The sequence below is a fragment of the Rissa tridactyla genome, chromosome 1 (genome assembly GCF_028500815.1).
Source record: "Rissa tridactyla isolate bRisTri1 chromosome 1, bRisTri1.patW.cur.20221130, whole genome shotgun sequence".
In the NCBI taxonomy this organism is placed as follows: domain Eukaryota; kingdom Metazoa; phylum Chordata; class Aves; order Charadriiformes; family Laridae; genus Rissa; species Rissa tridactyla.
The window spans coordinates 136,329,689-136,357,038 of record NC_071466.1 but is presented as its reverse complement, the minus strand read 5'-3'; the positions used below and the strand labels follow the sequence as shown (position 1 = coordinate 136,357,038).

The window sequence follows — 27,350 nt, the reverse complement described above, 5'->3', positions numbered from 1 at the left end:
GCGCGCCGGCACTTTGTTGTTCTCTCGCCTACCGCGGCGGCGGCGGCGGGGGTAAGGCGCATGCGCGGGCCGCGAGCCTTCACTGCCCCCCCCTCCCCCCCGCTCCATCCGGGCACCGCCGAATTAGCATTGACGGCCGAGGCACAACTTTTTCCCCAGGCAAAGTGAAATCAAGGCGCGCACTCCGAGGAAATATAGTCCCTCCCGTTTTCAGCCCTTTGCCGTCCCCATTGGCGGGGGCGGCGGGGCGGCGGGAGGCGGCGGAACGGCTGCGGGGCGGAGCGGGGGCGGCGTGGGGGGGGGGGCCGCGGGGGGCGTGCGGGCGGGGGCGCGGGGGGAGGGGCCCCCCCTACTTTGGCGGAAAGTGAGTGATGAGTCTGTGTCCCCAGCAAAGAGGCAAAGAACTTGCTTTGCAGACTGAGTAGTTGTTTCTTTCGATTGTTGTTGTCGCTTTTTTTTTAATATTATTATTGTTGTTACTGCCATTCCTTTTTCCTTTTTTTTTTTTTAATTTTTCCTGGTCTTTCTTTCCTCCTTTTTTTTTTAAATTCTTTTTTTATTTTTTTTTTTTTTTGCCGTGGAGGGAGGGTTGGCTGCCTGGCTGGCTGGCGGGTCGGTTGCAAAAAGCAAGAAAGAAAAAAAAAAAAAGGCCAAAAAAAAAAAAGAGAGAAAGGAAAGGGAGCAAAAAAAAAAAAAAGCAAGCCAAACAAAACCAAACCAAAAAACCAAACCAAACAAACAAACAAAAAAAACTTCATTCGGATCTGAAAGTGGCAGGAAAGTGCCTGGCAAGTTGCAGGGATGGAGCTACACAGCTTGCAAGAGGCGTTAAAAGTGGAAATCCAATGTCATCAGGTAAAAAAAAAAAATAAAATAATAAGCAAATAAAAAATGCTCTTCTATCCCCGGTGCTTTTTAGAGGGAGAGGAGGATCGGAAGGGAGCCAGTGTTGCATGCTTACCAAGTAGCCTTTGCTTCTTGTCGCAGGGTCTATCGATCAGGGGCGGGGAGGGGGGGGGGGAGGCAGAGCGGGGCCGGGGCCGCGGCCGGGGCCGGGGTGACGCGGGGGGGTGGGGGGGGGAGCGGGGCCGCGGCGGGGGCCCCCCCCGGGCCCCCCGCGGCAATGGTGAGCACTTCGCCAAAGTAGTTTTGCGGCTTGTTTGGCTGAGTTTTTTTTGTGTGTGTGTGTGTGTGTGGGTTGTGGAGATGCAGAGTTAACGTTGCGGTCGGTGCTCGTGTGAGTGTGTGTGCGCGTGAGTGTGAGTGCGTGTGTGTGTGTGCGCGAGTGTGTGTGTGTGTGTTGGAGAGATTAGGACGAGACTTGAATATTTATGAGCTTTGCTTGAAACTGACTCGCAGTGTTTACTTGCCTCTTTGTTCCTTACCCCCCTCCCTCCCCCGTCCACACACATACATACATTTAAAAAAATCCATTAAACTTGAAACAGTTTCTAATTCCTCCTTTTTTGGGGGTGATTTTTTTTTTTTTATAGAAACTAGTTGCACAGATGAAGCAAGATCCACAGGTAAATGCAGATCCTTTTTTTTCTCTTCTTCAGTATTTTATCCCTGCTGTAATAAGCGCAGTTGTGCTGGGACAGCAGGATGAGAAACTTTATCAGTAAGAGATCTCATTTTGTAGTCTGCACTGAGCTTTCTTACTAAGGAGGGTGTTTTGTGTGTGCATGCTTTCGTTCGGCTTTGGTGGAACGGTTTTGCCTTTGAACAATTTCTAGATCGCAAGTTTTATTCATTACAGGGTTTAGTTTACACTTTGCCTTTAATATGCATCTTATTGCCGTTTTTGCAGAACGGGGATCTTAAGAAACAAATCCATGAAAGGCAATCAAGAATAGCAGCTCTTAATGAGAAACAAGTAAGGAACAGATCGATTCAGTTGTGTTTGGTTTTTCTTCTTGTTTTTACAATGCACTTTCTAAACATCCGAAAAGTGTCTGCGTTAGCTGAAAAATACCGACAGCAGAGAATATAACATCCATTTTCCTAAGCGTAAAGTAAGAAAATGCATGTTTTCAAAATGAGGTCGGATTCTCGGATGTCTTGCTGGGGGAAAGAATGATTTTAGTACTAGTAGTAAAAAGATAAGCAGTAGTTAAAACGTAAAAAAAAATGAGGCGTCCATTTTGAGTTGGTCGACATGTTTTAGGAATATGGAAAATTCTCCGGTCTTGGGCTACTTTGTGCACTTCCGTGTAATGTGCAGAGCAAGAGTTGGGAGGGAGGAGGCTGGAGCCCAGTTCGGAGCCATTTCTGGGCTTTGATTACAAAACTGATTTTTATTGATCACTTTATTTTATTTCTTTTCTTCTTCTTCTTTTTTTTTTTTTTTTTCCCTCCCCACTTGCCTTTCTCTTCCCTTGGTCTGATCTGACGTGTTAGCTTTTGATTCGAGTTCTCTTAGGCACTTTCACTTTTTCTCCCCTTCCAAAAATACGAATAAAAACAGATTAACCTGTTTCAGCTGCCGGAGGAAAAAAGAGAAAAAAAACCCCAAACCCCAAACCGGAGGAGGGGAACAAAACAAACCAGAAACCTTCCTCCCTCCCTCCCTCCCTCCCCCCCTCCCCCCCCCCCCTCCTTCCCCCTGCCCTCCCCAAACTTTCTCATCTCTCTTTTTGTGCCGAGTGACCCCCGGTCCCGCTGCTCCGCCCGCGACCCGCTCCCCCCACCCCAACCCCCCCTGGGAGGAAAGTTGCCGGGCGCGGAGGGGGGCGGCGGCCTTTCAGCACCGCGGACAGCGGCCGCCGAGTGCACACTCACTCCCGCACACTCGCATTCACACTCACCCAACTATCCGCACCCCACCTCTTTCCCCCCGGGCCCCTGTCCCCACTTTCAGGACTTCCAGCGCAGGAAGGGCAGTTGACAAAGCCACCCTCCCCAGGGGTGAACTTTCCCTCTCACCCCCCACCACCATCGCCACCTCCCCGGGGGGCCGGCGCGGCGGTGCTGAGCTCCCCTCCCCGTCCTTCGGTTGCCGGCTCCGCCGCCGGCGGGAGCGAGCGCGGTTCCTCCGGAATGCAGCAGCCCTTTCAGCACCATAGCCGGGGACAGCGCCCGCGGGGCGCCGGGCGGCCAGCCCCACTGCCGCCCCCTCCCTCCCTCCCTCCCTGCCGGCGAGGGACCTCCGGGGGAGAGGGGGCACGTGTGCGATTCCACCCCTTTTTTTCCCCTTTTTTTTTTTTTTGTTTTTGTTTTGTTTTCCTGGAGTTGCGGTTAAAGTTGAAGAGTGATCCGTGCATATATAATCTGTGCCCATAAGGTGATGGTGATTATCTGCTACCCTTTTCCTCCCAGTTTATTGTAATCAGAATTTGTCAGCACTCTCAATTTGGTAGTGGAAGCTTCCATTTTGTGAGGAAGGGGTGTTGGTTTCTTCTAACATGGAGAAAAGTCTGCAGAGTTTGAAGGTGGGGGATGGGGCCCCATTCATGCTGAACATTACCATTTTGATTGCTTTGATGCCATTTTTGGAGGGGGGAGGGGATAGAATACCCTACTCAGCAGAGCACAAAGATGTTTAATCACTGTATAGAATCAAATCAGATACTTTCTTTTTTAAAGCAAATCTGACACTACATGATAGCTAAGGGCTGTTAGTCCTTTTTTGCAGTGTAAAACAGCAAGTTGTTGACTCTAATACTACTATACTGAGTAGAAGATTTTTTTAAAACAAGGTAACAGCCTTTACTGCAACAATGCATCTTTATGTGTTCTTTCTTCAATATGGAAATAGTTTTACTGTTCTAAGTGGGTATTTAGAACATACATTTGATCATTTTCCCCTGTATTGTAGCAACTATTTCAAGGCTGTTTAAATTTTTATGATGATAGTAAATGAGAAGCTATTTATTATGTGTCATGTTGGAATTTAGATAAGGCAGAGAGACACATTTGAAAATACAGTTTGAATGTTCTGATTCAGCTCTGTGAAAAAGGTTTTTGCTAGTCTTGTGCAACATATTTATGTATAATCCAAACTAACTAGTAAGCAGTCGTATATTTATGACTTGCCCTTCTAATAATCTTATAAATAAATCTATAAAGTATGAAGTAATTAAACTTAAAATGCTAAAATTCTGTAAACAGCAAATTTGGCCTAGCAGGAAACCTACCATTTCTAGGCAAGCCCCTAGATTTAGATTTATTTTACTGATTTCAACATCCTGTGCAACAAGAGCTTATAAATAAGAGACTAGCTGGTGATGTGGTGTCCTCTTGCTCCAGACTGCCACCTCTGGAGCTCTAAACGGAAATCTTTCTTGGGTCATAAGTGAAATGAGTTTGGAGTTCTTAGCCTTTGACCAAGTCACAAAACCATTGTGTAACTTTGCAGACTTGCTATAATTAGTAGTTGCTCTTTAGGTAATGGCTTATAAATGAACTATCAGTCCTTGAGGGCATGAAGAAGATGCACTGAAGGCTACTGAGACAATAGATAGGCTAATGTTGGAGCTATTTAGTGGTTTCAAGCTCTCACTTTTGTGGCTATTCCAAAACAGTGATGTAAACTTAAGTAGGCAGTGTAAGTAGGGAGGTTATTTTTACATATGTATTTACATTCCTTCCCTCCTCCTTCCCCACCCTCCCCCCCGAAGATTTGTTTAGGCACAACTAATTCATAATTCAATAATGTATACCTTTGATTGTGCATGCACTGAATACAAAAGATGCTAAAATTGCATTTCAATTAACTGCACATGTGGATGATGAAACAGATAGTAAAATGAATGGATGATCACATCATCCACATCTGTTAGAAATATAGCACGAGTGAGTGTTATTTTTCAGTACCCCTATTCATCAGTTTTCCCTTGTAGCCATTGGCATTTGTGGCAGTATTTCCTTTTCTTGAAAGTTACAAATAAAGGCAGAAAGAACCGAATGACAAACTCAACTTTTGGTGGATGAGGTAAACGTATAAGGTAGACTTCTATGCACAGTTGGATTTTAAGTTGCAACCTAACTAAAGATCCCTGGCCAGTCAGTGATGTTTCTGTTATGTTGGTGGTTTAGAGAAATATGGAATTAAATGTAGTTTTATCATTTTCCTACTGTTTTCAAATAAGTGCTGTGGAGCCGTCATTTTCATTATTGAAAGGATGCAGCTTCAATCAATACTTAATTTGGCATGCTACTCAGAAAGACAAAAGTTGTACTTTTGTTAGGAGTGTATCTTTCATATACTATAGTTTTGATGAATTGTAATAGCGTTTGAGAGTGGGTTACCTCTTCTTTAACAAGATATGATGTGTGAAGACTCCATTAGTTGGTCCAGTGGTTTTACACCTTCAATCTACAGCACATGCAGAGCAGTGGTAACATTTTTATCTAAATTGTCAAGCAACAAGCATTTATATGTAAATAAAAGAGCTATCATAAGAGCCAGCATTGGCCTTAAAAGCACACCAGAGGTGCTCTGCTGCATGTGCTTCTTGCTTTCTTTATGTCCTTAAAAGAGTCATTAAAGGTCTTTTAATTTTAGAAAGTTGTCTCCTATTAATTAATAGATCAGGATAAATGAATAAACAAACCTTTAACCTCCAGTCAGAAGTTACTTGTTACTGACATAAGTATTAGGTGGTAAGCGAGGTCTTAAAAATTAACAGTGAAACGATGAACATGTGTGGGCTACTATATTTTCAACTGCGATGAACTCTGAATTCAGACAGCCTGTCCTGGAGCACAGTAATAAAAATATGTCTTCCTGAAAGACATTATGTATATGCCATTCACTTGTGCACTGCCTCATTTCTTTACCATAATTTACTATCTATGCAGAAAATCAACATTAGTTTCAGGCGACTCTCCCAGCGTGTGTTATTGCTGGTTTGTATTTTTGGGTAGTATATCTGAAATTAAATCGCTGACTGTATTTTGCCTGTGGTGATCACTAGCAAAGCCTGTTTGTGGAAAGTGTTAGACTTCTTAAAATTTAAGTACAGTTCTTATGCAAGTTGTTGGAAATTATTTAGCTCAAGATGTCTGGTTTTACTGATGTTGTATCTTTGTTTTGGGGAAAAGAAGGAAGTGGTTTTTTGGTTTGTTGAAATTCATGCTGCGCTGTGCCTGGAAATGGCAGCATTGTTTACACATGTTAAAGGGGAAATTATTGACATTTGCCAAAGCTCAGTATTTCATATGGTTGGGTACTTTCAAAATTGTTGAAGTAAAATAAGGGTTATAAGCGTCAGTAAAAACTGAGGTAAAACCTGAAAGGAACCTGAAAAGCATTTCCAAATCACGTTGAACCTAATGTCAAACTCTGTCCCAAGGTACACACAGCACTCCTGTTTCTTGCAGCAAGAATTGTGTCTATGTATGTTCATCCCAGCAGAATTTGGTTTGAAGGACCTTACTGAGTACTAGCTGAAGTCGAGGGAGACAGGGTGATGAGCTCCCAGTTGAAGCATTACACTTTTCAATCACTGCATTAAGTCTTTAAACACAAAGACAACAGGTACTAAATATGAGCTTGACTTTGAAGCTCTTCTGCACATTGAGGTCTCGCTGATTTTGCTGGGAAACCCGAACAACTGCAGAATCAAATGAATTTACTGGATCAAAGTAAAGATTAGTTCTGGATTGTAATTCAGAAAGCTTCAGTTCCTCTTTTTTTTTTTTTTTCCCCCCTTTTTTCCCTAGAATCAGCTAGTAATTTATTGGTTGCTTTACCATCTGTAGAAAAAGTGACAAAACTAGGGAAGAGTTTACCTTGAACTCCTTGGAGGAGAAACTTGGGAATATAGTTTGCATAATGGCAATCCTAGCATTCTGTTTGTGCTTTCAGTAATACCATATTGAGATTCCCTGCTCATATTGGTGGAAAAGGATAATAAAGTACATTTTCATAGAGGTGAAACACAATGGAAATATGTATACTTGTGGCTTTCTACGTTCCATTGGGTTGCCCTTATAAGATTCATGGAAATTGCACATCTGTAATGAAAATGTGTACTGGAGGGGGTTAGAACCACCTTTTGTTTGGTAGCTGCTTGACTGGCATGTGAAATGCTATTTCTTTCCAGTATTTTTCTTTGACCGTACACTCTTCTGTTCAGTGTATCACTTGGCAGGGCTAAGAGTTGAAAAGTGAACGTTACATTCATTCTAACCATTTTAAAGAGTTCACTTTGATATTTTAGCCACTTAAAACACCTGCTGTCAGAACAGTACAATTGATTTCAATTAACTTTGAATTTCTTCAATAAGATGACTCTTATAATAACTCCAGTAATCCCATGATGCCTCATTAGAAGAGCTGGCTATGATGATTATCCCTGTGATTTAGCAATTTTTTCCTTACAATGCCTTTGTCTATTCAGAAAAAGGAATTATGCCAACAATACCTTTTTATTTCAGTTCTGGTTTTACACTAACAGCACTTGCTACCTGTTACACATTGTAAAATATCTAATTTATATTTGCAGCAATCAGGTATTTTTTCAGATGTACACGTTACTTTGGTAAGGAGACCCTTTCAAAGAAACTTTAGTTCTATATAGGAACTCTACCTCTTGGAGTTAGAATTTGTTTTAATTTTTAAGAGACACTTGGACAGTTAAAAGTGGTGCTTCTGCAGGAGTCTTTGTCTAGAGCTCTGGTTTAATGGAACAAATTCTCCACTGGTTCATGTCATGTGTGCAGCTCATCCAGAACAGTGTATCATGTCAGATATTTATACTAGTTCATCTTGTTTCAGGATCTGGTCCATGGACTCATTTTGCTTGTGGAAGAAAAGGGGAATATGGCTCCAAATGTCTCCTTTCCAGAGAAGGGGTTCTGAATGGTGATTTTAAATCATATTTCCAATGGGATACTGCATCACTCTAAACATTTCTGGTGTGTTAAAGTAGAGAAAATCCCTTTTCATCTCATTCCAGATTTGATTTTCAAGTTGAAAGCGTGAAGGCGTATAAAGGCACGTTAGTACAGAGTTACTTTTAACTTTTCCCTCTATGCCTTTCTCTTTGTGATCAAAGATAAAATATGCAGTATTTTTGTACTTGATTATAAAATGATACTGCCCTCTCCCCTCCACCCCCCAAAACAAAATCTGAAGCATCAACACAATTTCTAATCAATAGAGTTAAAGGGTAGAAGTTTGCAAATCAATAAGACAAGGCCATGGTAAGTAGTGTATATGTGGCCATGATGTCAAAGAGGGCAATTTGTACATGCAGAGTAGTTGGAGGTAAGGGAAGTATAAAAGTGGGCTGCAAGTTTAAGATAAGAACAAAGAAGAACAAAAAAAGAATTGGACTAATTGAAATGCAAATTTGTCTTTCTGCCATTAAAGTAGACAGTTATTTCAACCTAACAGACTCATATTTGGTCTATCCATTCCTTGGTGTTGAATCACCTTAAACACACTTCCCTTATATGCAAGTATATAAATGTATGTATATCCTTTTTTTTTAAACTTAAGGTGGTACTACTCTTTTCTTTGGAAATGTTCTTCTTGAGCCAAAATGTACTTCCTTAAACATGCTTTCTCTCCCCTCCCCCCCCCCCCTTTTTTTTTGAATCAGCTACTTATTGTTATGTAGTAGCAATTTCCAGAGTGTCATATGAAATTGCTGATGCGGCTTAGTTCTAGCTACAACCTGCAACTGCCAATAGTAAGCATCTATTGGAATCTAATATGTACCACAGGGTATTTTTGCACATGTACAGGCAGACCCTTCTGGTTAATATACAGAGACAGTGGAAAAATAGGACGACGTATTTTCTTTTTTTTAACCCATGGAGGAGTTAAATACATATGCCTGAGTTTAAACTACAAAATGACCCTTTTGACTGAATGAAAGTAAACCAGAGAACTGGCCCTAAATGAGGCTGCAGTAAAATCAAAACAGCAAGTATCTGGGAACTTTGTAGGTGTGATGGGTGAAGTTAATTTGAGATTTTGAGAGGCAATCTTATTTTCAGAGTTGGAATTTAGTCCTAAGAGCCTGGGTGTTGAGGCTGTGGCAAGAACAGTGTGTTCACCTGAGTTTGATTGCTTGCGTTTAATCGAGAGAAGCATACAATTGGTTTTGAAATAGAAGTTTAATCTATATAGTGTATAGGTCGTTTTCCTTTCCACATTGATTTAACTTGATCATGTTGGTACTTTGTGATGTAGCTTACCTCTTATCCAGGGAGAAGGAACGGAACAGCCTTTCTGTGCAAACTCAGCTATTGACGACAAATCTTACAAGGTTACAGAAAGCGAAAATGTATATTACATTTTGATTAACAAGAGTCAAGTGAGAATCATTGATACTTTTGACATGCAGCAGAGATTAACCTGCATTTTCTGTAATTTTCCATTTTTGTAAAGCGCTTTGAATCAGCTAGGATTGCCTAAAGATTTATTGGTTAACTGAAGCTTTGCTAAAAATGAGAAAGATGAGAGAAGCTTCCATTCTCAGAAATGTACAGACTCGAGTGTCTCTGTGTATAAATGTGCTTGTGTATGTGTGTGTGCGTGTGCTTGGGCGTGAGCATAAGGTCTTTCTCTTTGATATCATTCAGGCAGAAAGCCAATATGCGCATGTAAATGAGCCTGAAAATGTAATTAAAAATATATACATGCTGGGGACTGTGATACAGAATTTAATATGAGATGCAGGTTACAAAGTGACAAGTAACATTTCCTATACAATCACTGATACTAACTCTCATCTGTGATTTATGCATCTTATGTGTTATTAAGTGCCAAACAGATAAATGCTGGAATTATTTCCTTAGATATAATTTCACCACAATGAGTGAATGTAAAGTACGTCTTGCTCATTCTTTTCCCCTCAACCAAAACAGAAGTCAAAATACACCTACCATGAAAATGTTACTACGGAGACTAAAAGTATTTTATATAGGGTCAGATAAAGACCTCTTTGATAACATATCTTTCCTGGCAATAAAATGTGATAAAATAAACTTATTTGTGTTGTTAATATATTAAGATCAAGGAAATTCTGCAAATCATTAACACACATCTAGGGACTCATATACAGATAGAAGAAGATAAAGATTGCCAGGTAAAAGACATAAATAATTTTAGCCTTTATTTCAGTGTAGATAACAAAGGCTCACACCTAAAAGCTTACATGGGAGGCATCTCAGAACCTCCAAACTTTAGGCAAGAAACCAGTTTTCTTAGCCTGAAAGTATTTTCTAAAAGTTACATTAGAGTGCTGGGTGCAGAACCTGACATTTCTGCTCTCCAGCTTGGGGAGAAGCTACTTGGAAAAGCTTTATTTTGCATTTAAAAATACAAGTGGAATCCAGATGTATTTATATCAACAGCTCCATAGCCCATAAATGTATACAACCTAAGCCAGTGCCTTATTTACGTTATTTTATTAACATTCTTTGCTGAGTGGGCTTGAATGGAGCACAATCTCTCATATAGAGGATCTAATTATAAACACAAGGGACAGAACCAAATAAGCAGTCTTTAAAGGGAAAAGAGTCTGGCAGCTTTGTTTAAAGTGTCCTTTAATGAACTTCTTTAGCAGCTTGTATCTTAGCAACACATTTTATTACATACCAGTGCGGGAGAAGCAGTTTGCAGATGGAGTTGCACACAGTAATTTATTTCCCCCCTTTTTTTTTTCCATTTTTTTTTCCCCCTACTTCTCTGTGGTGACTCAACTGGAATGTGCAGAGTAGCTTTTCTAACACTGATAGCTCACTCGAAATCCCTGATTGGTTCATTTGTATCTGTTCTGTTTTGTTAGTTGATGAAAAAGGCATTTAGTATGGTAAATGCATAGTGATTTTGCTTGCTCTTAGAAATTCAGATATGACTGTTTTGAATAGGCATGGATTTAAATTAAAAACAACCCAAGCTTCTTTCAATGCACTTTTTTCCTTGTATGTGTTCCACTCAGCGCTAGTCCTTGTTGCACACACAGATGAGTTTACAGATTTGTAGATTATTTACTTTCCACTGTTACATGGGATTGTTTTAATCTATCGTCTTTTGCTCCTCTAAAACTAATTGGAATATAGCAGTGACAGGAACATTTCCAATCCTTTTTCTTTCTTCTTAGACAAAACCTGGCACTTAAGCTGCAAATATATAAAAAAATAACTGTTGTTTTAAAAGCAATTGAAATACCGCAGTACTGTCACTTCTGGTTATAGTGTTTATCTTTGTTGAAAGAAATACTTTTTTGTTCTCTCCATTACTAATTGCAGACCAAGTTCTGCTTCTATGTTTATAGTGAAAAAGTCCGTGAGTAGCTTTTTTCAGTAGGGTCTGTTGAGGAATGCAATACTAGTGAAGATGTGTCTGAGCAATAGAATCTAGACTTCATTATTTTTTTCTCATAAATTAAAGGGAAAAAATGCCTTTTATGAGCAAACTAAATACCATTCATCTCAATTTACATTTTCTGCTGGCTAGGCAGGTGTAAATGCAGAAATATATTTCCCTAGAGTTCACTGGAGTTACCCAGAGTTTGCACTGGTGTGATAGAAATCAGAATCTGGCCAGAGGGAGAAAAGCAGGTGAGAAGAGGAGAGGGTGGATGAAGGCAGTCCAGAGTGTTAGGAGAACCCACAGAAGATGGAGATTGTTGGCTTAAAGATACTGCTCTTAGGGAAGGTTTCATTAAACTTCCATTAACAGCTAATATGTTAAGAGTTGATATTAAAAAGACAAAAAACATCTGTTTCATAAAGTCCATTGATACTTGCAAGTAGACAGGAGATGGTTTTTGAAAGAGATGTAATTGTTTATTTGCTTAACATTAGTTAAATGTAAATGTAGTTTCACTAACTGGCAAACTGTTACATTCCTTGAGTCCTTAATTCAAAAACAAGTTTCTTTTCACTCCAAAATATGGATTTGACTCCAGTTTTTTATTTTCAGTATCTCAGTTGAGAGTCTGCCTGTTGTCCCCTTTGGATCTGCAGTATCTCAGCCTTATGAGGAGCATAAAAGAAGTCCTTTGAACTTTAAATACAGAAAGTGCACTACAAACAGAGGAGAAAGAGACACAGTCCCATCTACCTTTAAAACACTGTGATATTAGACCCAAAGCAGAAGCATGTCCTCTGAAGCCAAAAGCGATTAAGTTGCCATGTGATTAACTTATTTTTTTCTTTTGCAATTCAGTTCACTGTTTATTAACTTAAATTGGATTGAAAAAACTCTAAGCTGGGGGAATGCATCAGAATCTTGCACGATCACCAGGATTAATGATGACAGCCTGAACTGTCGAACAAGCTAAATCATGAAATTCGCAATATTGCTAGACAAAGGGGTTATGTGTTTTTCTGCAGCTGTATTGGCCATAACAGAAGGGACCAGCAGTTTCTGGTACAATTCATGTCCTGTCATGAGAAATAGTATTTACACTATGCACAACATTTGAAGACCATGTCTCAGGGTTAGTTCTTTAATGTGGTAGCGCATGCAGTATTTAAGTGCGGTGTAAAAGCAAGAGTCTTAACATACTTAGAAATTTCCTCTGCAAATGTTGCGGTAACAAAGAACAAAATGAAGAACTTAATTATTTTCCAAAACATTTAGGAAGCAGTTAGGAACCTGTGTATCAGATTGACCAAAAGAAATCAACCAGCTAGAGTTGTTAATTTTTGCTTCAATAAAAAAAGAAAATACTGTTTTTTTCCAGAAGCATAAACGTTTCCAGAAACTTCTTTAACCCTCTGAGCACTAGCACTGCACGTCATTACAGAAGTACTTTTACTAAGGGAAACTTAAAGGAACTTCCATCCCCAGATGAAGCAAAGACTCATTTATAAACAATGAGAGCAGGAACAATAGAAAGCTGAGTGCATTCTGCATGAATAATATAACTGAGGGTTGTGAAAAGCCCATGATTTTCGTATACCAAACTCAGTGTGGGAGTGCAGTATTCAGCTGATTTTTTCGACATTGGAGATTCGTCCCTTCTCCCCTCTACGTGTATGTGCAAACATACACATACAGAGGACTAGCACTGACGATTAAAGAGGGAAGTCATCAGCAGCTGCTGTGCAGTGATGTTGAGACTCGACTGTAAATTCATAAAACTCATGGAACTCAGGTTGAAATCTAGGCCAACACTTAGCTTTAATATATGCCTTAGGTAGGTGGAGGAACGGCCGAAGACTTGTTTTAAGAACAGAGTTTGAGTGTCAGTCTGTATTCTTGGCTGTGAGTCTGATTTTGTTTGCATTCATGACTTTTTAAGTCAGAGAGCTTGTGAGGCCTTCAGTATGAACTCATGTTTATGGCACCTTTAGATATATCATTTTTATTTATGAGACTAAATCTGGATTTAAGCTCTGTATTTCAGGCCTCCTGGTTGAAAAATATAGTTGATTATTTTCTCTTTTTTTTTTTTTTTCCTGTTTTCTTAATTAGAGTAATTCTCCTAAAGGTGCTGAACTGTAAACTCTTTGCATCTGGGTCTGTCTTTGTCCTGTGTGCATTCAGTGTTTGGCTTAATGAGATTCTCTTTCAGGACTCCCAGACCATAAGGTAATGCAAACAGTGAGTAATAAATTGAAGGCAATAGTAGATGAAGTTTAGCCATACACAGTAGCAGAATAAGCTTTCCCCAAAACTCATCTTCGAGTGTCTTTGCCAAATATGTTACAAATCTAGAGCAAGAAAGCTGGAATTTTCCTGGCTAAGGCTGTCTGAGGTGGTCCATTCCATCCACTATTATGGATTTGCTATCCTATAAAGATGTTCATAGTTTTATAGAAAATAATATATATAGTTATTTTCTTAAAGTTGAGTTGTTGTTGTTTTTTGCAGTTCAGTCCCTGGTTGCTCTTTGAAATTGCCACCTATTAAACCGAATGCTGTCAAATGGTAATGATGGATTTTGTTACGTGATCCAATGTCCTGAAAGCTGGAATCCACTAATGTTTTTCCTGAAGCTCTTTCTACTGTGTGACACCTTTTTATTCTACTGGTGTTAGATGGACACAGTGGTGAGCAAAAGCTTTGTCCCTAATTACAATTTCTGATAGTCTTCCATTTTTCTTCACTATTTGAAAAAAAAAATAAAAGAAGGAAAAGGTATGACATCAGTCAGATTAAGATTTTGTGGTTTTGTTGTGTTCAGTTAAGCTGTGACTGTCGATACTTCCTGAGCGTCTGGGCCAGGTGGACATAACTTCCCCCACCATTCCCAAACTACCCTTTATTAAAAAAATGTCCTAAATTGGCCAACCACTGATAAAATGTTTGACTTGATCCCTAAAATTTTTGCTCTTTCTTTAAGCTAGTTTCAACTGAAGCCACTGTTAATTTGCTGATGATCTTTCTCTAAAGACTGTGGCTAAACCTTCAGATTTTGGTGTGACTTGCAGTTATTTCTTTAAAAAAAAAGCTTTAAAAATACTCTTCCAGAACAAAGTCCAAACAATAACAAGCTGAAAATCACTACATATTTATTTAACAATTCGCTATTGCTTGAAAAAGATCTTTTGATCATCAGATACTTATGTATTTATCAGCTGGGCTGTTGCAACCTATCATATAAATACATAAATTTTTTAAAATGCATAGTTCTCACCAGACTGGACACATACATGACCTGAGGTTTATTAAAATGCAGACTCTTGACATAACTGAGCTCAGAGCTCTTATAGTCTGTTGGGTTATGATCTGCTGAAGGAATTTTACCTTCCCAGCTTAAGGATCCATGAGGTAGGAACAATTCCTTGAAAGTTCTTGCACTATTTTCAACTTAGAAGGGCTTCAAATTAGCATTAATGGAATACTGGACTTTGATGGGAATTTGGTTTGATATGCTGAATGCGCAATTAATCAGTCTTGAACAAAAATTATTTGATTGCTTTACAGACCTATCCAGTGTTACTCTGGGAGAACCGTCTGCTGTCTAGACTAAGAGCATCCAAAAATTTTTGTCGTGGAAATGGCTTAGAAGGAGAAATAGACACAGAGATTTATGTTTCAAGGGACAGATTCTGCCAAACTCAAGGATTGGGCATAAGCACCTTTCATATTTTAAGGAGAAAAAAAATCCCCTCCACCTGTCAGAAGAAGTTTCCAGACTGTACGGACATCAAAAGACCCAAAGAGCATGAGAAACAGGAGTAAGAGATGATATCTAGAACAAAGGGAGTAAAGTTTAAGTTTATGGGTTCTTTGTGAACACAAGAGGGAGGCCCCAGTATTGGGATGGGAACTCAAGAGGGATAGGTAAAAGTCTGACATGGGAAGATGATTGTCTTTCCCACTTCTCCGCAAAGAGGAAGCTGAGGAGCTTCTATGGAGCAACTGCTAGCAGGCAGGTTGTGACTGTATGCATACGTGTAGCTGGCATAGGTCTGAGCAGTTTCCTCTTCCTACATTTCCTCCTTTCCTGGAAGAAACAGGAGCTAACATTTTAAGACTAATTAGCTAATGATGATAAGCAGAAATTCTGTTCTGCAAGTTTGATGCTAGATGAGGAGTTAAGATGAGGATTGATACTCCTATGCACACTTTTCAACTTTTCAGTCTTAACTCTGTTTATTTGCATGAAGTTGATGCATTCTTGCATGGAACAAGCTTTTGCTGAATGTCTACCCAGGAAATGTAGGGGAGATGAGTTTTAATGTGACTAAACCCATTAGTGGTTGTAATTGTCAAAATGCTGTGCATTTTTATTTAACACTGAAATACTCCATCTTTTTTTTTTAATTACCAGCTATAACTGGAGCTCTGATTGATATTCTCTACCGGAGTATCATTACTAGCCTTTCTATATTCAGATGTCCACGTCAAAATGTTTCATTAACCCCCTAGTTAGAGTTACGATGTCTCTGCTCAATATGGTAATTTAAAGCTAAATCATTGCATTTGAACTTATTCTTAACTCCCAGAATGGTTGAGTCGGTTTTCTTACCTTACCTGTGTACCAAGATGATCTAGCAAAATGCGTGAGGGACCCCCTCTTTCTTTTTGTTTATGTAGGTAAATCTACCTCAGCTTTCATTAAACAAGTATGAAAATACATCAGCGTTGTCTGAGAGATGTTAACATCTGATGCTATCATTTGCCATGACGAAGATGATCTGTTTCTAATGTGGGTATTGATATTGCACTCTGAGTAGTGGAAGTAATTGCACAGTGAAAACTGAACTTCTGCTAGTCACTGGTAGTTGGACTGGCTCCCAGCTGGCTTCCTATCTTTACTACATGGCCTTGGCTCCTTCACCCTGAAGGATTTTTAGCTTGAAACATAACAACATACCTTCTTGCAGTAAGATCCTATTTTCTTTAGTCTCTTGGGTTTTGTAGGAAGATGGTTGCTATGCCCATGTCAGCGAGTAGTGCAGTGCAATGGAAAGAGATCTGGAGTGCATAACAGTTGGTACTGAGGACTTGTTGGTGCTGAGAACGCTGTACACATCCTGACAGTTCAGGCTAGCCCTAGTCTGGTCCTGGGGACTGAGTGTCTGTTACTGCATGGAACAAATTAAGTGTGCTCCAGAAGTGTACTCTTCCATTGAGTTTAATCCAAAAGGAATCCACTTGGTCTACTCCAAGATGACTTTGTAATGCAAACCAAAGTAAAAGATCTTCTTTGAGCAGATCACTGGGTCATCTGCTTCAGAAGTGAACTCTTGATTTGGAAGTGGTAATTAACACAGCACCACTACAGCCCTTCTGTTCTCATAATGATGTCATAGGCCATGAACAGAGAGGAGGGACAAAGACATTTGACCTCCATGTGAACATGGGTGTATCAACTGTATTCCTCTGTATTCTGCATGCTGGAGGGAAAGGGAATGAAGAACCAACTCCTGTTATCTTTTCCCACAATATTTTGAGGGCTAGACATGTTTTACATCCCTGAGCTCTCGGACATTTCGGGTCTGATGGAATTCTGGAATCCTACTTAAAGCTTTCATTTTTTTATTTCAGATGTAGTGCTGAGGGACATGGTTTAGTGGCGGACTTGTCAGTGCTAGGTTAACAGTTGGACTTGATGATCTTAAAGGTCTCTTGCAACCAAAATGATTCTATGATTCTAGGTAAGACCTATACCTCACTATGGCTGGGAACCGAGTCCCTCAAGGAGAAAGTCTCTTCCATGGCATAGCAGTATTTTGGGTTGCAGTCTGCAATCAAATTTTCTATGTTAACAGAAGTTAGTGACTGTCAATTTCGTTACCTTGCTTGGATATAACATTAGAGGGACACTTTGGAACTCCTTACATTTCTTCAAGAAAATGTCACAAATTCACTTTTTCAGTAGGAAATATTCCCTTTCTTTTCAGATTCCTAATGTTTGTAGCATTATCTAGTACATGACACCCAGGAAAATCAATGTGATTCATAAACATATTTGGCTTAGTTTGCTCTTAACATTTTGCTCACTATAGAAAAGCATGCAAACACAATTGGAAGAAAGCATACTAGTGCCATTCTTTAATGTTAAATAATATTGGATGTTATAGAACAAGGGAAGAAATGAGTAGTCTTCCAATATTCCTTTTTTTTAAAAAAAAGTAGCATTCTTTTACACAAAACTTTACCACTACAGACCTTCAGTGCTACTAGGAGCTGTGTAAGCAGCCTAGTAGGGGATCAAAATGCCAATGGTGCTTCCTCTTACCAGACTGGGGACTGCATAGGTTGGGTTAGTTCTCACACTGACCTAATAGTATGAGAGTTGGGCCATAATGCAACTGACCACTCTTTTTCCCATCAGGTCCTCAGATACCACAGGTACAGTTGAGCTTATACAATTCTTGCCTGACACACAGTCGTGATTTCATGCTGTCAGGATGTTTTTCAATGGCGTGACACTCCTCCTCCACAGTAATGAGTCTGCATAGAAACACCTGACTACATCACACAATTAAATGGAGAACTGTGTATGCTAAGGAATTAGTGTACAGTGGTGTGCTTGGTGTGTAACAAACATTTCTTTAAAACTTTGTGAGATATGTGGTGTGTAAAGGTAAGTTATACAGTGGTCCTCTAACTGCAGCTACAATAGAAGTGAAGGTTGGGTTTTGCGTTAGCCTCAAAGAAGTGACAAGAAGAATGATGTTCTGGAACAACTTTCCAACAGAGAAAGTGGAAGCAAACAACCAGTCTCTTAATATCAAGGGGAATTTGTGACATGCAAATGCGTTGAGGAGCCTTGGCTGGCTGCAGGGGAAGAAAACACATAGCAGCCACTTGTTTGTGAGCTATAACATTTGAAACTATTTCTGCAGGATACAGAAAAAAATGTTAAGGGATGAAAGGGTAACTCAACATGTTAGCCAGTCTTTATTTACCGCATATGGGGAGTCAGTTTCAGCTGTCATAAATTTCCTGATGCACAGATCCTTTTGTCCTATTAAGAAACCAATTTCAAAATTATTTTCTGTTCTGGGACTTACACCATCAGTCATAGGAGTGTCTTTTATAATAACTTGAATACAGAGTTTTTTCTAAAACAGAGGTTGCTGACTTAGTTTGTAGGACAGAGTTGGTATTCTCACAGTAAGTCAGAATTTTTCTGGTGCTTCATTTTTTCTTTGTGATTTTGGTATCTGGAAGAGCTGTGAAACATTTTTCTGGAGTGCAGTGTTGCAGTCTGACACAGGATGGTAAAGCGAGGAGTCCCTACACAGTCAGTGATGGGGGTGACAGTTTAAGTTCTGACACTGGTATTTCTTTTTTGCTGCCAGGAAGCACCAGAAGATGGCATGGTTTGTACAGATGCATGCTTGAAAGTGAATGAGTGAGCTTGTGAAACTGCTATTAATAATCTTGGATAGGGTGTTAAACACCGTCATGGAGAAAAACAGCAACATGCAGTATTTTAATCCTTATTTCTTCTTTCTGCCAGTAAGGAACACCAGCGAAGTCCATCCTATCCACCTATCTTTTTCTGAGTTTGGATGTCACAGAAAAGGGGAGGGAGAAGTGAAAAGAAAGCAAGTGTGATGTAATCTTGGTGCAACATGCACAGAAAGGTCAGCCTGACAAAAAAAGGTATTGATGGTAACTGGACAAGATGGCACCTTCGCTCAAGAATTTTGACATAAAACTTTTTGTATCTCTTTTGTATCTGTCAGTTCAACCCTGAAAGGCATAGACTTATCCCTCTTGCTTTCCCTTTCTCTCTCCTCAGTTCCCAGAAAAAATGCTGTAAGGAGCACATGGTATTAAGATACTATTTTACCATCTTAACTGAAGTGCCAGAGTCTGATAGCTTTGGAGATTCAGGGTGTAAAAGTATTTGTTTCAGTTTAACAATCCTAATGTTAGAAAAAGTGGGAATGTATTTTAAAAAGCTGTGTTTGTGGGATTCTGGAGTATTAGGAGGCTCTGCATGGCCTCCTGAGATTTTCGCTGGAGGAGACGAGGAGGCTTCCACACCTCACGCTGCTCCTTTCCAGGTGCAGGGGTGCCGGCTGCCATCCAGGGGCAGGAGAGTTGGTGGAGCTTTGGCTCTTTGAGTCACCATAGCCTGACTGATGCACATTATCATCTGCTTTTTACAAATAGAGACAGAAGTGTATTTGTTTTCTCCCATGGGAGAAAGAGGAGAACAGGAGAGGAACTGTGTATGATGTGAAGGGACAAGAAGCTGTTAATTTCACTTTAATGAACTGAGCCAGCAGATAAACACGTTTTTTTGGTGTTTGAAAAGCTCGAACTGTGAGGCTACTAAAAGGCAACAATGCATGTGGGCACATTTGGAAGGAAATTTTTCTTTTACTCTGATATAGGAAAAAAAGGATTGCCTGTACTTTACTGCTGGACCCAAAGTTTGCTTTCACACAGCTGAAACTACACGTTATATAGGTTTTTACCAGTACTACTGAAAATGCATTTCAGTGCAGCTGTTTGAGATTGTGGACTAATTGGTTAATATTTCTCTAGCCTTCTGAAAGAACTACAAAAATGTAAAAAATTGTACAAATTCTTAGTTAAAAATTCATTAGTATGGATATGAATTTAGACAGGAGAAGAACCAGTTAAAACTACCTCCCCTACCATAACTGTTTCAGCATGTGACATGCTGTGGCTGATAACCACTGCATTCTAAAATTCATAGAACTGTGTGGTTACAGTTCATAGTACATAGCTGCTTTGATTTTTATTTTTTTATCATTGGCTATCCAGAGGCTGGTACTTCCTTTTTAAGGGCAGGTTGAGTTTAACTCTGTGACTTGGTCTTCTCTGAATTTTTGAGGCAGAGAGCTTGATACAGGGTCTGATTCTGATCTATGCCAGGAGTAACTCTACAGAAGTTGGTGGAGTGCTGTAATGTTGCAACTGCTTTTAGACTGACCACAATACTTACAGGGGTACTTGAAATTTGCTCTTTGCCATCCTGTAGGCAGATGGGACATTTGAAACATACAGGGACATCTGGGGGATGAGTCATATTTTCTGCTGGTGTAAAATTTTCTGAAATCAGTACATTTACTCTAGTGGATTACTTGGCTCAGTATGAGTAAAGGTGGGATTTTAACAGAACTATCAGATAAGTGCACTCAGTTCACTTCTTTTTATGTCTTCTGAGGTGCCGTCTTTCATTTTCTGGGGTAACTACTGTATTCTGATGCAGAGATACACAGAAGCACATTCTGCAAAGGCGTATAGTTTGGATTTTCATGCTAAAGCCGGGTGTGTGTTTATTTTGCAAAGAATCTGTGTATATGTAGAAGTATAAAGAGGCGGTGATTGCTTTACGTTGTTGACCACAGCATTTAGGCATTGGATAATTACTTCAAACTTCTTTGGAGTAACTCAACCGGGATCTCAGACTATCTGTCAAGGATGCTGGAACTCCCTGGTGGCTGGCATGTTAGAAAAGCTGCCTGTGTATTTTTACAGGCTGAAAGAGCTGAAGAAAGGTTTGCATCAGGCTCTTTTTTTTTCTTTTTTCTTTTTTTTTTTTTCTGGCTTTATCGGTCCAGTTAGTAGTTAGAAGTAAACATTGTGTTGGATTGTTCTGGAATTTTATGTCTCTGCAGTATCATGTGAATCACTTTGCAGGTGGGATGCTTCCAAGTATAAAGAGTCTATAGATAATGTAACAAAATGTAATTTTCAAACTGAAACTACGCGAACCACAGTGGGGAGAGGAAATGCTGCGCATGTATAAAGCTAACATTACAGGATTGCAGTCAGAAGTTTGTAAGGAATACAGGGAAATAGGATTTTAAATGCAGTTCTGTATCTGTAGTTGCATTGCCTCTCCCGTATGCTCTTTGGTGTATTCCTTACGGCACAAGGAGTAGTACAGTTAAGTGCAGCTCTGCTCTGAGAAGTGTCAGTGTGTACAGCTAGACTTTTCTTGCTCAACAGATCTGCTTTTTGCTGTGTAGCTTAATGATGCAGCATTGGATTTTCAAAAGCTCTCAACAATGGCTTATACTATCTCTTGCTAAAGTCAATAGGAGTTTTACTATTGACTTCAGCTGAAGCAGACTAAGTGCTTCTACAGTGAGAGCTTTTGTTGAAACTTAACTGTAACTACAACCCCGTGTGTACGTTGTCCCAGAAGGGACTGATCACAGCAGCACCTCTGGTCCCTGTCCTCAAGCCTTTGATCAGCGAAGTTCCTGTCTCCAGTGTCTGCCTTAGTCCAGCATCTCCTGGGGTTTTCTGACTGGGAAGGGACAATAGATAGTAGGACTGATGCTCATTAAACTTCGCTAAATTTGTAGGAACTGCTAAAGGAACGTGTTCACAAGTTACTTTTTTCCCAATTACCTTTAACATGTTCTTCTTTCCTCTCCAGACTTAGTCGGTGTTGCTGTCACCAGTAGAGACTCTGCCAGATCCAAAGCCATTTCAAAGTCAACGGAAAGGTCCCTGGCATACAGCATGAATTCAGTTCCACTTCTTTACCAGTTAGACTGGTTCTCACTGCCTTCAGTGGGCTATAGATCAGTCTTGCTGTCCTTGACAGCTGAGACAATATGGGTTTAAAATGGGGGAAATGTATTTACATTCACTCTTGGGAATCCCCAAACATCTGAAAGGGTTTGGTTCAGATTAAGAAAACCCCCAATGCTCAAGCCAGAGGTTAAGCAGTGACCTGGAAAATTTCAAATAAAGGTGAAACACTGGTGCTGCAAAGCAAAGAGATTTCATCCGATTGGGAACCTGGAGTCAGAATTAATTCTGTAAACATGTTTCCAAGGCCAAGTTATGTATGTGTGGAAATGGAATTATAATAGGTGTTGTTTTGCTTCTTTAACAGACACTGTAGGAAGCTTTCTGTAATACCGTTGACCTTCAAAACACCTTAGAAACATGGCTTAGTTAAGTCAGGCTACCAAAATGCTGTGGGTCTCAACTTGGTGTGAATGCATAGCTGTGGTTATTTAGGCCTAGTGGTCCTATGGCATTTTTGCTCTCTCAGGTATATTGTTCTGTTAGCATAAATGCTTCGGAAACTAGGTTTTTGATGGTTTTGTGCCTTATCTTCGTGTTTAAGGAAGAGGCAAACTCTGATTCAAGGTTTTGCAGTGACAGGGGCATACGGAGGTGTTCGCAAATATTAATTCTCTGGCGCCTGTTGAGAGATGGTCTATGGTGCCTGAACTTCAGTTAGGCCGAATACTGAACCTCGTATTTTTGTGAAGCTTGTTGGCAGCCTAATATCTTCAGATTGTCTACCCTTCTGTCCAGTTTTGTTGAAATTGCACAATAGGTTCAAATTAACACAGAGAGGGATTGTAATTTTTTGTGTATCACTTCCTTAGGAAATGAGCTTTAAAATAGCTTTATTAAATATTTTTGATACAAATTCTTTTTTCTTTTTTAAAAAAAGCTTAATCTTATCTAAGAATTTCATCTGCCATATGATGGGAATGGTGGACTTTTCAAGCTGAAAAGATGCCCTTGCTATAATTATCGCAGTGTTCTTTTCTACTTAGCAAGTCATAAGAACAATCTTTGCACCCTTTTCAGCGCTAGTGAACAACATTTCTACTTTTCTGTTTATTTCAGTAGGCATCAGTGGCATTTAACCATCCCCAGGAAGGGCTGAGAATCTTGTAGGTCGAGGCGTCCGCCAGGACATCTGCTCCAGGAGATGCTGACTGTGTTCTTGCGTTCCTCTAATGAAAGTACAGCTTGGCTTTTGTTCTGTCTATGCTGTTGCCACCAGATTGTGCAGCTAAAACTGTATTTTGCATTTTGAATTGGAATTTGCACAGGGCAGTAAAATCTTAAAGTGGAACAACTTTTTAACTTCCCGTCTGGGGTCTAAGTAAGAGCTATTGGGGTAAGAGTGGCTGTAGGAAACCCCTCAGATTGACTGGGCCGAGCACACTGCATTACTACCCTGCAGAGCTGCAAGCTGGCTTTGCTTCTTGGAGGAGGCCACTCTAAGAACCTCATGAATGAAGCAAAAGTTTTCTAGAACCTGTAGGACTTTGGTTTGGTATTATATTTAGGTGCAGCGTGATATGCTAGCCAAAGTTAAGGCACAGTTGTAATGTGCTGCAGATACTGGTCTAAAAGACTGGTCTTTAGAGAGTTTACTATCTTTGTCCTCTATCTAGCAACTAACTCTGAGTAAGGGCAGCAGAGCAGTTGACTACTGGGTGGCTAGGTAAAAGCTTAATTTAATTGTGACAGTGACAAAGAAAGGGAGGAACAAGAAGGTGCAGAAGGGCCCCAGATTTGACGTGACTTGGAAAGAATATTCTAGTAGCTGGCTCGTTGGCTCGGGTCTTTGGAGACATAAGATCCATTCCATGTTTTGGTGGTTTCTTCCTGTGTGTAATTTAGCCAGCCCCTTAAGGCACCTGAGCCTCCTTTCCCATTTTTAAAATGGAAGCAGCAGATAGCTCTTGTTTCAAATAATCACCATAGTATACTTTCAGAATAAATACCTTCAAGATTGCTGAGTATCAGAATGTTGAGTAGTCCAATTGCAGTGTATATCTATTTATACATATAAATGATATAACTGTAATTTTGCCATGGTCATATAAATATCAGAGATATCTAAATATCTAAACTCAAAGATGCACAACACAGAAATCTCAGAGAAACTGAGAACGTTCTCTTTTTAAAATACAAAACAAAGCTCCTCGTCCCTTCAGCAGGTACAGCCACACTGCTGTTCACTGGTTTGTTTCTGTCAACAGTCTTGAAATAAGATTTGAGGAGAGGTCTGAAAACCTGGTGGACTAATTCAGGCCAATATGTTGTCAGGCGCTCTTTGTATACTCATGCATAGACCAAGGGTCAAATGAAGCTAGGAGAAAAGTTTTCATCGTATCGCAGACTCATTTGCTCTAGAAGCCCAAAAAGGAACCCTGTTCATGTAAATTACAGTTCTTGCTATCACTGACATTAGTGGCAAGACTTCATTTTTCTTCAGCAACTGCACAGTTATCAGAAGTGTTCACATTTTTGGGTGCTATTTTAAGTGAGAATGTGGCCACCTTTTACCTTGCCCTGGAATGAATCTCCTGCTGTGATGTGATGAGCTAGTTTAGGGAGCTGATTCAGCCAAAGCTAACCTTACTAAAAAATAAAGTTATTTGTTTCCCCTGGGCTATGGATTGGCTAGTAAGACCCCTGTGCAGGATTATGGCTGCCATTTGGCCCAAACTATTTCTTTACGAAAGCAGAACTGGGCTGTATTGTTTTGTCGCAGGTGGCACCCAGACCAACAACGTCACATGTAATGTGATGGCAGCTTTGTTACAACCAGAAAACACGTGGCATGCGTGATATTTTACTGATAGGTTTGCAGTGTGCCAGGGAGTGGATTAATCTCATGGACCTGTTGTATAAAATTTTTCCATTTGGTTGCTTTCTTTCACACAATGTTCTGTAGCAGTTAACTAAAGACTATTTCTAACTGTGTTAGTAACTAATATTAAATTATGCTTCAATTTTTACATGAATAATCACAAAAAAAATCAAATGGGGCATATTATCCATATTCTGTCTTCTAGAAATAGCGATTTTCATGTATACATTGGTGCAATCGGTGTGGTAATTTACAGTTGCATGGACTTTCAACAAGTCATGCAAAACCTATGGGGTGTCTATTGATGCTAGAGTTTTAGCTGGAAATCTGATAGAGCTGACAGATGTGTATTGTGCAAGCTCTTGTTCCTTCCCACACAGTTTCTTTGTACTCAGTCATCTGTGAACTCTCAGGCACAGCATTGGTTCCTTCTCAAAGCCAGAATAGCTCCAGTTCCTAAACACACCTTAGGTTAAATTAATTTCTGATGTAGTGTATGATCCTCTACCAGAGAAAGTTTGATTATTTTTTTTCTCTGATTTACATTGTTGAAAGGGTTCCCTACTAAATTTCTTGAATCTTTATATAGTTAGGTGCTGTTAAGACACAGAGCCTATGTAAAAAGCATGTATTGTCTGGAAGTTACGTGATTTGCTGAAGTGTAATATTCGTCTCATAGCTTGTTTCATAGAATTTATTTGATTTTGATGGGCTAGAGGCAAGGACTTCATGGCCAAACAGAGGTGAAGTTTTGTCTTTGCTTCTGTAGTTCTGGGATGAAGCTTTCCAGTAGGCACTGACCACACTTCCTAGTACCTCTCTCAGCTTCAGTTTCTTTCCAAGAATATTGTGCTGGTGGTAGCACAAGAAATTGATTTTTCTGCTTCCTAGCTGGAACTAGCAGGTAAGTACAGATGGTAGGTTGAGCTGTACGCTCAAACTAACACTAACTTTGCTATTTAGAAAGCCTTTTAGATACACCCGGCATCTCTTCAAATGGATACTTAGACTGCGTGTTGGAATTTAGGCACTCCAAAGTGCAGGATAGCCATAGTCACATATGTCCACTGGCCCCAGGTTTTTTCTCATTCATGTCAAACATCGGGAAGAGGACATGTGCCTCACACTCCTGTTGAACTGCAGGGAGGTGAGGACGTGTATTACCTCTTAGGAAATGCTGTGGAGAACTGGTCTACAGCTTTCCAGGCAATTTCTGCTCTGTGGTGTGCACGACTCTTGTGTTTAGTGGACTGCTGGTGCCTCTTGCAGCACAGAGTCAGGCTTCCTCAGAGATTTCACATTCCAGAACAATTATTTTAAATGAATGTAGGGGAGAAAAGGGAGAATAGATACAGGCTGTGATTTTTTTGAATACTAAAGTCTTAAGCAGGTCAGATTTTTTTCTATCTCTATTCAGTTAATTTTGATCATCTTGTCACAATTTTAAATCCCCTGATTACTGTTCGCTTCAGTAGCCTCCAGGTGCTTCTTCTTGTATGTGGAAAACTTGGCAGTTATGAATGTTTACTCCTAATGAGTTGCCTTTTGTGAAAGCACATTGATTTCTAGATCAACATCACAATTTTAAATGGCCTTTGTAAACTCTGTTACAAGTAGCTGTTTGCAAAGTTCAAAGACTAAAAATTAATTAAAATCTGAGGCACTCTACAGTATAAAATATTTAGTTGTTTTCTTTCTTCTTTGTTAGGAATGTCAAACGTTTGTGCTAAATTGGCAACTAATGGTAGCTGCGAGTTAAATTGGTTATTGCTTTTTAAGGTGCTGCTAAATATTCAGATACAATTCCACTGTTACAGTAGCTATGGTCTTTGCATTTGTAAAAATAGTGTCTAACATTTTGGAGCAGGAGCTAAGTGACTGCACATTTACTGATGACAGCATTTTGAGGACATGTGTTTCTCTTGTGACATAATACAAAAAGTTGGCTGTTGGCTTTCCCTCAGAAAGCTGTTGGCTACAGACATGGAATTGGTTGGATTTAGATTGGGAGAAAGTCCTCAAAAAAACGGAAGCGTTTGAGAGTCTGATCTTTCAGGAACCTTAAAGATTTCCAAGGGTTGTTTTGGTACATTGGGGAATAAATTCCAACCTTACTTCAGCATTAAGTGTGTCTGTGGCAATTTGTGCTATATGTTCTGTAGGACTGTGGGTGGAATAGTAACGTTCACTTCAGTTCAGTAGCATCAGTACTCTGGAACTGCCTTTTTGCCAGCCTGAAACTCCTTTCCAGAATGTGCAGATCTCTGGTACACATTAAAGTCCCCAGTTGGATGGTCACCTATTAAAAATGTATAGAACGGTGCAATTTTTAAAGGAAGAAGTTCCATTAATTTTTTTCAGGGTGAATGAAAATCATATATTTGCAAACATAATTTAATTTCTGAAAACGACATTTTAATTATTTTTATTAAAAGGGCTTCCAGAAGCCTGTTAAGGGTCTCTTTGTGTTAACCCAGGCAGAGAGATGCAGTAGAGAACATTTTCTGTCTGAAGAGCTTTCAGTTTAGACAAAGACGTGTTACAATCCCACTTCCACAGACAGGCAACTGAGGCATAGAGGTATTTAGCAAGGCAGCCAAGGTTACCCTGGAAAGTTTGCAGCAG

The 27,350-nt window shown here is 39.8% G+C and overlaps 1 protein-coding gene across 2 annotated transcripts in view; it reads left to right on the top strand.

Moving 5' to 3' along the window:
- Positions 1 to 727: 727 nt before the first annotated feature.
- PHF21B (PHD finger protein 21B) overlaps positions 728 to 27,350 on the top strand; it is a 166,611-nt gene continuing 139,988 nt past the window's right edge. For both annotated transcript variants that reach the window (XM_054221797.1, XM_054221795.1), the window contains exons 1-3: positions 728 to 855; positions 1,494 to 1,526; positions 1,811 to 1,876. In XM_054221797.1, coding sequence (XP_054077772.1) covers positions 802 to 855; positions 1,494 to 1,526; positions 1,811 to 1,876 — 153 coding nt within the window. In that variant the 5' untranslated portion in view covers positions 728 to 801. The remainder of the gene's footprint in view (positions 856 to 1,493; positions 1,527 to 1,810; positions 1,877 to 27,350) is intronic.